Here is a 13,051-nt window from a genome sequence, read left to right as displayed (position 1 = left end):
CGATAAACATTTCATGATAAATTCTCATAATATTTTTAAATTTAGTAGCAGTCTATCTGCAAATGCTTTGAACTCTATACCTTACCCATCCCTTGTTTTTCTGAGACGCAAACTGGAATAGACTTTCCAATATACGTAATCTTTAAGAGCTCAGTCACGTGTAGTCGTCCAAAAATGTGGGGACTAGTCAAATATGTGTCTGGGATATACGTCGTCAGCTACTTAGTCATTATTCTGCGATCAACAAATAACGCATTATGGTGAATAAGGTCACTCAAGAAATTGGCCAATGTGCCAGTCAATGGAAAAAAAGGACAAAGGTCAAACAGATACTGTTCTTTTCATCTCCCATAAAAACGAGAATGATAGGGAACTTCAGTTTTTATGCATTTCCTTGACCTGCAGAAATAGCTCTTTCTTACCGCGACGTGTATTTTCGATTTGATAAGATTACCCTTTAATCTCCTGGAGAGTTCTTTAAATCTGCGAAAGCTTCTTATATATTAGGTAGCTTTTTTATCTTCCCGCTTTAGAAGTTTGATACGAATGTATCAAGAGAGCACGGCATCTTCCTTCTGTACGACGGTGGAATAACAAATATTGTTGTTGAGTCATAAATTATTGCTAAAATCATTAACGATTTTAGATATATTCACTCTCTGTTATCTAATCAAGCATATTTATCGATTTATAAAAATCTGTTTTAAGATAACTTTGATCTGATTTACTTAACGTATATTTTGGTTTCCTTAGAGTTAGTGCATTACCATTTCTTACATTACATAAATTTATTTCTTGCTTTAAACAATGAAAGTTTCTGTTCGAATTCGGGGTGAATGGTTCGCTGTCCCTTGTAACAAGAGCAATACGACGATAGGATGGATTGGGGAAGAAGCTCTTCGCAGATATCAGAAACTGAAACCTAAAGGTTATCATGTATCTGGTAGAGAGGAACGTATCTATCAAATCCGAAAGACGAAGGGAGGCGCTATCTTGGATCCAGATGACGATGTGAGCATCGTCCTTGATGATAATGATTTTCTATCAGTAGGTAAGTTTCAACAAACTTCCCATCCAATATTTATGCTAAATGTTGTTTTAGATTAGCACTGAGAAAAACTGATTGAATAGATCTGTTGTTTTATTATCGGTAAAGTTATTACCTTATTACCAGTTTGTAATTAATGTGTTTATAAGAAACCAGTAATATATATTTAGTTAAAATTTACCATTAGAATGGAAAAATAGGAGGAATATAATATAATAAGTACGAATCTTACAAACTAAATATTTATTTTTAATGTCTACCTGTCTTTTAACGTCAAACTTACTAACTATTTATTTTTTAATTATACTTTATGGAAGCAACATATGTGTGTTATTTAAGTAATAACACAGCAGTAATTATATACTAAGAGAGTGGTATATAATTATTGCTGTCCTTTTGTATTATATAATCATATGTTACTATATAAAGCATGGCAGTAAGTTAGACATAATTTAATTTTGTTACATAACACATAGCGTTATGTTTAACTTAATGCAGCAAATATTTATAAAAAATATGAAATTATAATGAATAAAACTAACTAGTAGTTTTCAATAATCAAAATTATCGTTTGTTATTCTTTTGAAGTTGTCAGGGAGTTCGTAATAAAATGTTGCTAAGAAATTGCTTATTACGTTTTAAATAATAAAATAAATTTCTCTGACTTTCTTTTTTTTGTATAGTTTTGGAGACAGACAAAGCAAGTCCAGTTACAGGACCAGCGGAGATTCATTATGTACCAGAACAAGTGTATCCTTTCAATATTAATTTTCCCTGCAATTCTAAATTTGGCATTCAAATAAATTTTATATCACATTATTATAATTGTATAGTTTAAATCTGTTTTATGAAAGAAAACAAAATTTCAGTTTCGAAGAAAGAAATTGAGACGGTAAAAAGCAATAGTTCTTAAATTCAAAGAAAAACGAGAAGTATTTAAACATTAGCTGTATATCATCAAAGAGTCACACGCTTAATATATAGAATATTAAATACTGCTTAGAATTTTATATATCATATCAACTGTCAGAAATAAAAAAAGATTGAGGTTCTTTAAAATCAGAGCATTTCACGCAAATATGTAGTCTCTATAGTGGTATCAGAGAAGTAATTACATTGCTACAGCAAGAAAATAAATAAATAATCAAAGTAAATAATAACAATTGTTGAAAGAGAATATACTGTTATAAAATACTGATGTATCCTGTTAGTCATTAGTATCAATAATATTTAAAAATTATTATCTCTTACGCAGTGTACAACATACTTGATCTAATATCTGTCTCATAATTAAGGACATCTTTTACTAATCGCTGACCCAGTTTTCACGATTTTAGGTAATTTACCAGTATAATGTTTATTAAGAGGCAAAATATCATGTTATGAGCACATTTTAAGAAACATTAAAGCAAGTTTTTAGCTGGTACTGACAAATTTCATATTACTGCTGTTATTTAACATTTTATCTGTTGCTAAATCGAACTATGCTTTTAAGGTATTAGCTATTTTAATAAACTTTACTATCATTTATTAATTATATATATTTTGATGATCAATTATACAAATTAAAGATTCTTCAAATTAGTTTTATAACTTATGTTTAATATATGTAAATAAATTAATAGTTAAAAGTAATAATTTAACTATAATAATTTAGTTTATGTAAATAAGCTCACAATGGCGTTAATGAGGACTGGATCTCTGAGTAGGATGAAATATATTTATTTTATAATAAATTAAAGGAACTCGTATTCATTAAAATTTATACTATTATTTGATAGATTTGTATAGGTAAAGAAAAATGAAGCTATATTCGTTTTATTCTCTTTTTCAAACCTTTGGTATTTCTCTTCGAATACAGTTAATCATAATGAAGATATCTTTTATTTTCACATTTTGTCATAAAATATTCCATTTAAGATTAATTTTATTAGTTATTTCTTTGCTAGATATATACATAATCATTATTTTATACCGAATTAAAACTGAAAGATTATTAATTTGGTGGTCATAACATTATAATCTATTTTATTTTTCATTATAATGCGAATTCGTAGTTGAAGGCACCATATTAAATTGCAGTGATAATATTAACAATAAAAAAGAAGAAAAGGCGGGGAATTAGGAAATAAGTGTACAAAAACCTTTTGATTTGTGTTTCAAGCTCTCTTATTGATTTGAAAATTTTCAGCAAACTATGCATGTAAAATAAATTAAGTATGAGCCTATGAAGAAATAAATGTGACAGAATTAAAAAATACCAGAAAATATCAGTTTTGATATTTATATGAACCAAATCCTTTTACGAACTTTAGGATTCTGTTATGAATAAGGTTGTTTTGCAATATAATTATTTATATAGCCCCTTTTCCTCACATTATTGTGTACGTTTATGAGGTAATTTCTTCTTCCTTACGGTGCCTTCGTGAAGTAAGTGGTAGCACATGAGGCAAGTAATCGGTAAGTTCACAGATAAAATCCTGGCTAGTGTAACGCTGATTTCTGACGTTTCATGCTTGTAAACAGAATCCAAAAAGACTGTCCATTGTGCCCGACTAAAATATGGTGAACGACAATTCGTCACCAATCTGTAAACAACAATTTGGTTCTTCTCCTTCCCCAGTCACCTTTTTCAGTGAAGGAGTATGTAAAGAATTTTCTGCTCCACACATTTTCTTGAGTAACAGCTTGTTACTACACACATTTATATTTAAGTATTTATAAATGTTCTTTATAAAATGCTAGAATTTTGTATATATTTATGATTTCTTTCTTTTCCTTCCTTTTCCTTTTGTCCGCCTTTTTTTTGTAAAATCTCAGTTTTCCTTTAACGTTTACTGTTATCAGTCCAGGAAAATTTAAAATTCCTTCTGAGGTAAGTATATACTTAATAATGCACCTAAATTACTTTCAAATTTATTTTATATTAATCTACACTTCCTTAACTGTTATTGTACTAATTAGTTAAATTTGTTGTTGTTTCAGTTCCTCGTGTTGGATGGTTTCAATCTTTCCCCAGAAGATTTGTTAAAACTTGGAAAAGGAATGTTTAAAATTAAAGTAAGTGTTACACAGCGATAGTTTAGAATGCCTGCAAGCACAAACTTAGATATTATTTCATTATTAAATAAAACTGATATAGAAGAAGGGATTTATATCTAAACTGATTTAGTTAAATCTCCAGATTTTTTGGACGTGAATGATTAGATGCGTAATTTGGAAAATATTAAATTTTGGGTTTAAAATAACCATAAAAAAGACAACAAAAAAGCTTCGTTCTTTTGATATAATGTATCACATGTTTTGATATAATGTTTTGATATAAATATCACACCAGGGAAGTGCTTTCAAACAAATTAATAGTTTTAATAAAGTAGTCTTACAGAAGTCATGTATTTTGTTACATTTCTTACTTAAATTTTAGTAAGCTTCATTAATCATATATTTTGAACTTAAATTTACATTATAATATGATAGTTTTACAAGTTTATTTAGAACTTAATTGTTTTGTTAAATCATTTAAGACGTATTGAATTTCTCTTTACTTATTGATTTATTTCATTTCAGTTGAGCATTGACTCGCAGGCGAGAATCAACCGCTCAAGACAGTTACTAGAAACCATTCTTAAAGAAAATCGAGTAGCATATGGCGTCAATACAGGCTTTGGAAAATTTGCAACCACTGTGATCAGCGATGAGAAATTAATGTAAGATAATTTTTTTTTCATTTTGAAATATCATAAAAAGCATTTTATGCTCAAAACTAAACAGTAATACAATTTGCATTCTAGGTAGATTTGAATTAATTGAAATTCTGTCGATTTCGAGGGTAAAGAAGTACAAGTCCCTCTTCGTCGGAAGGAAAAAAAATTCTGCCATTCTGAGCAGAGCTTTTTCTCTTAACAAAGAGGAACCTACACTAAACACAAACTGTTACTTAAAATCTACACTAAACACAAACTGTTATCTTGCTTAATTATAAGTTTTATTTTGGCATGTTTCTCTTTTCTCGAGTTATTTGTAATTTATTAAATCGAAATAAGGGCTAAGAAATGAAATTTTATCTTTGCACTTTGCAGTTTTACTTACATTTATAAACTATTTCTAAGAACTACAAGTTTTTATACGATAATTTATTAAGTATTAATTTAATCCACATTAATGCTACTCTCTTGTTTTACAGACAATTGCAGGAAAATCTCATTAGATCTCACTCAGCAGGTATGTATCCATCAGAAGTTTTAATATTAAAAATTATGAGCTTATTTCATTTGCAAAATTATTTTGTTTATTCTGTACGTATATATTATTCATTAGGAAAACATATATGAGAATAACGCCGTGTTGTTAAGACACCTAAAAAAATCAAATCAGTTTAGAATACGGTCTAGCTTGCTTGGCTATGTTTCTTGGTTTTTCCGACATGGAACATTTATATTACCCAGTTTCTCTGAGAAAGTACTCATTCCTGTTTTTAGGCAGGTAGCCCTTATGTACTTTGCCACATCCAAATAAATAGCTCTCAAAATACTTCTCATTAAAAAATAAAAGTGATTCTGTTTCATATCCGATAAAGGTAACTGGATAGCCTAAATGAATTTCATTATTGTTCCAAGAGTACGAGTAATACAAACTGCTATTTCTTCTGTAAAAATACTTCTGTGAAAATATTCATGACGCAGTAATTTTAAAGTGTTGATAAAAATAAATAGTTAAATGGAATATCATGAATTGCAATCCAGTTTACAAATATGGCCTTTCTGTATGAAGGGATGAAATGTCTTAGCTTTTCTAAATTAGTGAAAATTTCTAAAATGTATAAATAACATAAAAAGGCGTTATACAAAAAATAAACGGAATATTCTTAATGATGGCAAAATATTATTAAAATACACTTAAAATAAATACATAATATTGCAACTTAATTTACATAAAAGTAAGTAAGGTATTTTTAATAACGTAGGAAAAAAATTATATGAAACGCCAGTCTTGTGCACTATTTTATATTTTAATTAGTAAAGCTAGTTTCCATTAAGAAGGCATTACCATTTTCATAGTATGAGAATATAAAACTATTGGATTGGCAAGAAAGTAATTTCTGTTTGCACAAATAGATAGCGTTATGCTCGTTTTGTTAGTCTTCTGTCAGTCGTACATATTTTCTCCTTTGAGATTCGGCAGCTGAAAACCTTTTGATTTCTGTAGAAACAAATTCCGTGTATTTTTGCTTACAACTGTCTGTTACGGTAAATTTTAACATGGGGTGCAAAAATAAACATTTTAAACATATTTTCATGACAGAAAGAAAGCGTCTGAGGCTCGCTAAAAAGATATGTGAAGTTCATGGTGTTGATTGCTTAACAGAACGCGTGAAACACAATTCGTTTAAAAGTTTTGTTCTGGAGGTATTTCACTTGAAGACGACCAACTTTCTGAACGACCTACTGAAGTTGGTGATGACAAAATTAAAGCCATAATTGAATTGAATCGTCATGTAACTATGCGAGAGATTGCAAAAAGGTTAAATACTATATCACACACAACAACTGAAAATCACATAAGATATCTTGGGCTCGTTAAGAAGCTCGAAATTTGGGTTCCACATGAATTAAAAAAACATTTAACTCAACGAATCAATACTTGCAATACGCATTTCAAACTAATGTAACTGGCTTTCTTTTTAAATGAATTATCACTGATGATGAAAACTGGATCGAAGTAACTCTAATAAAAAAAGTTCATGATTTAAGCATAATGAAAGAGCAGAAATCATAGCGAAATAATGCATAAAGTCATATTGTCAATTTAGAGGAATTACAAAGTTGTTGTGCATTTATAAGTTTCCAAGCAACCGAACGATCAGCTCAAATGTTTACTGCCAACAACTTATGAACTTGATAGAAGCAATCTAAGAGGAAAAACCATAACTGGCAAATAGTAAAGGAATCGTCTTCCACAACGACAATGTGAGGCCTAAAACATTTTCAGTAACCTGTACGAAATTATTGAGAAGTGATGTCACATTTCCCATAAAGTCGCGACCGTACACTATCCGGATTATCATTTATTTCGAAGTTTGTAAAACTTCCTAAATGGTAAAAAATACAGTAAAAACGATGACCCTCAAAATCTCACTTGGTTGAGTTTTTTGCTGATAAAGAACAGAATTTCTAGGAGCGAGAGATTATGAAGTTATCAGGAAGATAACAAAAGGTCATTAAACAGAATGGAATATATTTGACTGACTAACGTTCATTTTTTATAGAAAGACTGAGTTTTAAAACCATTTTGTTAACACAATATAGTATTATATTAGTTACTATAGAGATAAAAAAATATTACTTATGAAAATTTTAAATAAAAAGTCTAAATAATACAAAGTTTTCAACTCAGTAGAAAGTGTAGCATATACAAATAGCAAGTAAATGTTGGCAAATTCATTAATTTTTCTAGGTGTGGGTCAGCCTTTAACTCCTGAAAAGACACGGATGTTAATGGCTTTGCGTATCAATGTCCTGGCTAAAGGTTTCAGTGGCATTTCATTAGATACTTTGATGCATGTTGTAGCTGCGTTCAATGGTAAGACAAACTCTTTTACTTAATGACGATTTACAGTAATTAGCTGTAAAACTTATCTGTTCAATTTTAATTTATAGCATTAAATGGGTTTCATAAAATATACTAAATAATATTTTTATTAAATAAAAAATTAAAAAATATACTAAATAATATTTTTATTAAATAAAAAATTAAGTTTTCTTGTTAGAATGAGTCAGATACTTAGGAAATTATTTTTTAAGCATATGCTATCATTTTACATTATTTTTTCATATGTTTACATGTTTTTGTAACTTCATTTTATTTATCAATAAATTTGGTAAAATTGTTAATATGTTCTTATTTTGAAACAGGTCTCTATATATTATTTTATCCTAAAATGATGTTTTTAAAGTTTGAAATTAAAACAAAATTAAGCCTTAACATGATGTAAATTTTAAAGCACATCTGTATGCATTTCAAAAGAACATGACATGGGTCTCTCTTCTTTATAAGACAAAAATACTGCATGTCATTCTGGCAAAATTTTATAACTTAAATAAAAGAATAAAGGTAAGTGAATATAAAATTACAGGGCCAATTATACTGAGAAAATGGAAAGGAAAGAAGAAAACTTAAACAAATATTTTTCGAAGAACACGATTAGGAAAAAGTCGTACATTAAAGCTAAAATCTTGTTAAATGTGGAAAACTTCAAGGAAATCTAAATCATCAACGAAAGAATGTTTCGAAAATTTTAGTAGAAAAAAAGTGTAATAGATAGAAGTTAAGATAAAATTTGCGGAATTAGTAATGGAAGATTTAATAATTTTTAATTTTCTGACGTAAAATGCGTGAACTTTAATAAGAAATGACATAGCTCTATTACTTCGCCAGATATATCTAAACCACTCTGAATTCCCCCAAATTAAAAAACACGAATTTTACTCATAGAAGAGACAATAATCCGGGAATTGAATTTAGGGTAATTTTGATAATTTTGTTATCAATAGAAGGGGGAAAGGAAATTGCAGCGAAATTGTTGTTACGTTTTGTAATGAGTGAGGTTTCTTTACAATGATGAGGAAAACGTTCTAAAAGATTTATAAATAACAAAAAATAAGGAACATTTATTTTTGGAATTTTCATTAAACAAGAACAAAACAATTTTTTAATTTAAATGTGGCAAAAGTTTTAAAATTAAGCAACAAAGGAATGCAAAAGTTTGAAATTTTCAATTTTTAAGGGCATACTGTGCTAATCCTTTCATTGCCAATAAGTTTTGTAAGGCACAATTAAAATAAATTACTTATTTTTATTAATATAATTTAAATTATTAATCACATACTAAAAGGAAAAGATATATAAATAATACTACAAGTAACACTAAAAGGGACTAAAAGGAAACGAAATATAATGGCACACACTAAAAGGAAGACTAAAAGGGACTGAAAGAAAATAGATACACTAAAAGCTAACGCATACTAAAAGCGATATAACACACACTAAAAGCGAAAGATATAGAGCAATATATTTGCGCCTTGTAATTTCGGGAAACTGCTTAAAAGTTGTTTTTTTTTTAAAGCTGCATCTCTGCAGCTCTTATTTTTGCATTTATTAAAGTCTGTGTAATATATTTTTTCCAGCTTCTTGTCTTCCTTGGGTTCCTGAAAAGGGAACGGTAGGGGCCAGTGGTGATCTTGCACCACTTGCTCATTTAGCATTAGGTATGATTGGCGAAGGTAAAATGTGGAGCCCGGAAACTGGATGGGCAGAAGCGAAATATGTGAGTAATTTGCTATTCATATTTTTATAATAAGCAAGTGATGTATTATTACCACAGCTTATGACACAGCTTCATAGAAACATCAGCGACTATGAGAATATTAAAAAAATATCTGTCATTATGAAATTGCAAAAATATGGAACTGAATAAACGATTTTATCTTAATTTGTTTTAGAATTTCATTACAGAAGTATCGAATTAAATAAACATATTTTCTTCAAATTTGATTCGTCTGAAAATTTCACTGTTAATATTTCATTACAGAGATTTTAAGCAAATAATTTTTGGAAGCTTTTGCCTTTTTGAATGCTTTTAGATATAAGTAATTATTGAAACAAGTAAATTTTTATAACTAAAATTATCAATCATCTGCATATCATCTTATCAATCTATTGAAACTTGAGTTTTCCCAAAAATGAGCTAATAGAAATTTTAAAGCTGAAATTTAAAAAGAAATATAAAAATGTATTTAATTTTATTCCTTTGTAAGCTGTAAAAAGATGAAATGAAATGAATCTCTTGTTTTCTTCTTTCAATATTTTATATGCCTTTTATTAAATTGTGCCTTTTAATATTCTGATATAGTATTTTTAGTTATATATACTCTTAAACTATGTAATAAAAAAAGAGAACCGATGCAACCAGTTTTAGTATCGATGTCAAATATTTATTCATAAACAACAAGGAACATTCCTTGAAGTTCAGTGGTGCCTAAAAATTAAGATCTCTTGGATTCTGTAACAGACTTGCTTGAGTAGCTAATTTCATATGCACTAGACAATTTTATGTACCCTAGATATGCACATTTGTACATTAAATCTAGGCATACTGCGTATAATACCCATATTTATTTTTTTTCTTCATTACCTAGTAAAGTAACCACCTAGCAAACTACCTAGCAACCACCTAGGCAATTTGGAAAACTCAATCAATGAGCCTAATGTTTCTTTCTCATTCCCCCCCCAAAAAATCAAAATAAAAGGTTATTTCTTCCTCGTATTAGAGTGTAACTACTTCTATGAATATATCTATATCTATATATATTCATATATATAATCAAAAATATTATGAATGACGTTTAGTGAATTCCATAAAACTTTATCCACAAACAAAAAGTTTTAAACTTCAAAAAAATGTTATAAAAAGTTTAGATACAAATAAACAGATATTAGTTAAAATTATTAATGATAATTATTTCATGAATTTGCATAGAAAATACCTGAATTTTTTAATAGTTAAATTTCCTTAAACTTTTACATAAATGTTTCAATATGTTAGAATGATTTAAAGTAAAAGAATAAATGACTTATTATATGAATTAAAGATTTTGAGGGAGAGATGGTTTGGCCATAGGTGCACAGCATCAGAATCTTTGATATGTGAGTAACTGGAGTCCTTTATGCGATATAAATGTTTCAACATCTGTAACTTACTCTGCAAATTTACGATGCACAGTATCTTGGAAGTGAAGAGCTAATCGGAATCTTTCAATAGTTCGGATTTTATATTCATACATGATGCATATCTTCCTAAAAATTTGTATTTCTCATTCAAAAATATAGCATTACAAGTTTTAACTAAATGAAACCATTCACACTGATTGCTTATATAAAAAGTTTCTTCCTTTAGAAGTGTTGTTGCTTAAGTGCATCATAACGGCTGTTTGTAATTATTATTATAGCATAAACTATAACTGCTTTAACAATATTACATTTACAATGCATTTTCTCAGATTTTGTTAGCTCAATTAAACGTTTCTACAATAAATTCATTTCATGTATTACGCATTATTTATTTGAGGGCAAAACCTAATGAGCATAAGTAACTGAATAACGTCCTTTTAGGTTCTAGAAAGCCATAACTTGAAACCTGTCTCCTTGGGTCCCAAGGAGGTGAGTAGGCAATTTATTTTAAAGTTGAATTTTATACAAAAACATTGTTTTATATAATATAATAATCTTAATTTAGGTAAACTTTATATTTTCTAGGGAATAGCATTGCTGAACGGCACACAACTAATTACTTCAATCGGAGCTGAAGGTTTTATAAGATAAAACAATTAGCATTCTTGCATATTAAAAATAAATTATTATTATCAATAATTATTGAATTACTATTATTAAACATAATAATCTACATCAATAAATTGCAATATATAATAGTAAACAATTACTAAATTTAATAATATGTATCATAAAAATAATAATAATATTTAAATTAGTATTATAAATTATTAGTAATAATTATTAAATTATTCGTATGATTTAGTAATCATTTGTATTAACAATAATTACTAAATTATTACAGTAATTATTTTTACTATTATTAATTGCGTATTCAAAATAATTTTAAAACATAGGATTAATTAAGACACAATAACACGCCGAATAAATACTGATTCAGAAGTCAAACAACAAAAATCAGCGTTAATTCACAAAATTTTCACAGGACTAGTTTCGATGGTTTTACCGAACCATCATCTTCAGCTGCAAAACCGCAAATGAACAAGATAGGAAATAATGTTTAGATAAGATAAGAAAGCCTGGACAAGAATAAGCAAGTGGCGCCATCTGTTGGCGAAACCAGAACTAAAACATAATTTCTCTAAAAGCCGAAGGCAAATTTGGATTGGAATTAGGATCGTTAACTAGAACAGAAAGATTTTTATGAATGTGAAATGCCTCTAGAAAATCCAGTTCTCCAATGGAAGATGTTTTTTGAATAATTTTGGCAGCAGAAAATTTGAAAGTGTGATTTTCGGACCAACAATGTTGAGCAACAGAAGACTTCTGTGTTTCCTTTTTTCTAACATATGCCTCATGTTCTTTGACGCGAAATTTTAAGGCTCTCTTAGTTTGGCCAATGTAAATTAAACCGCACTGGCAAGGAATCCTATAAATACCCCAGGAATTCATATCCGGAATGGGGTCCTTGAGTATAGAAGTTGGAATTTTATTGATGGGAGAGTAAACAACCCGAAAGTTAAATTTCTGCAAAATATGTGCAACTTTATAGCTAATTGATGGAAAGAAGGGAATGACAACAGAATTTTTATAATCTCCTAAAATAAGAGTGTGGCTTTTAGTGTGTTGAGATGAGAATTTTTTAACTGCTTGATTAATAATGTTGGGTGAAAAGCCCCTGTCAATAGCTATTGCTTTTAAATAATTTAGTTCTTCATCAAGGGCTAGTTTGGAGGAGCAAACTTGAAGAGCACGGAAAACATAGGAATAAAATGAAGCTAACTTTTGTTTAGTCGGATGACATGATTTAAAGTGTGGTGGAAGGCAAACCGATGAAGGTTTACGGTAAACTGTAGTACTGAAGTTGGATGTGTTACGTGTGACCAGAATGTCGAGAAACGGAAGAGAATTGCAAGTCTCAAGTTCAAAAGTGAACTGAATAGCAGGATCAATAGAATTCATTGTTGAAAGAACTCTATTTAAATCATCTTTATTACCTTCAAACAGGGTAAAAGTATCGTCTACGTAGCGGAACCATGCCGGGAAGTTTAAAGTTTCAAACAATTTTGATTCATAATAATGCATGTAGATATCAGCCAGGATGGGACTGAGGGGGCTTCCCATGGCTAATCCCTCAGTTTGCTTGTAATATTTATTTTGGAAAACAAAATGTGTTTGTTTCAAACAGAGTTGAGTGAGAGAAATTAGCTCATCAAT

General features: G+C 28.9%; 1 protein-coding gene across 1 annotated transcript in view; it reads left to right on the top strand.

The window, feature by feature from the left end:
• The first annotated feature begins 389 nt into the window (after positions 1-389).
• The window catches only part of LOC118201772 (histidine ammonia-lyase-like), a 35,102-nt gene continuing 22,440 nt past the window's right edge, over positions 390-13,051 (top strand). The window contains exons 1-10 of the mRNA XM_035373924.2: positions 390-1,051; positions 1,732-1,798; positions 3,896-3,923; positions 4,034-4,108; positions 4,616-4,755; positions 5,232-5,269; positions 7,502-7,627; positions 9,232-9,371; positions 11,216-11,263; positions 11,360-11,411. Of these exons, the coding sequence (XP_035229815.2) occupies positions 808-1,051; positions 1,732-1,798; positions 3,896-3,923; positions 4,034-4,108; positions 4,616-4,755; positions 5,232-5,269; positions 7,502-7,627; positions 9,232-9,371; positions 11,216-11,263; positions 11,360-11,411 (958 nt within the window). The 5' untranslated portion in view covers positions 390-807. The remainder of the gene's footprint in view (positions 1,052-1,731; positions 1,799-3,895; positions 3,924-4,033; positions 4,109-4,615; positions 4,756-5,231; positions 5,270-7,501; positions 7,628-9,231; positions 9,372-11,215; positions 11,264-11,359; positions 11,412-13,051) is intronic.

The sequence above is a fragment of the Stegodyphus dumicola genome, chromosome 4, assembly GCF_044657685.1.
Source record: "Stegodyphus dumicola isolate Sdum_Otavi_A_Nest chromosome 4, ASM4465768v1".
NCBI classification, from domain to species: Eukaryota; Metazoa; Arthropoda; class Arachnida; order Araneae; family Eresidae; genus Stegodyphus; species Stegodyphus dumicola.
The sequence above is the reverse complement of the archived record's forward strand: the minus strand, read 5'-3'. Positions and strand labels throughout refer to the sequence as shown.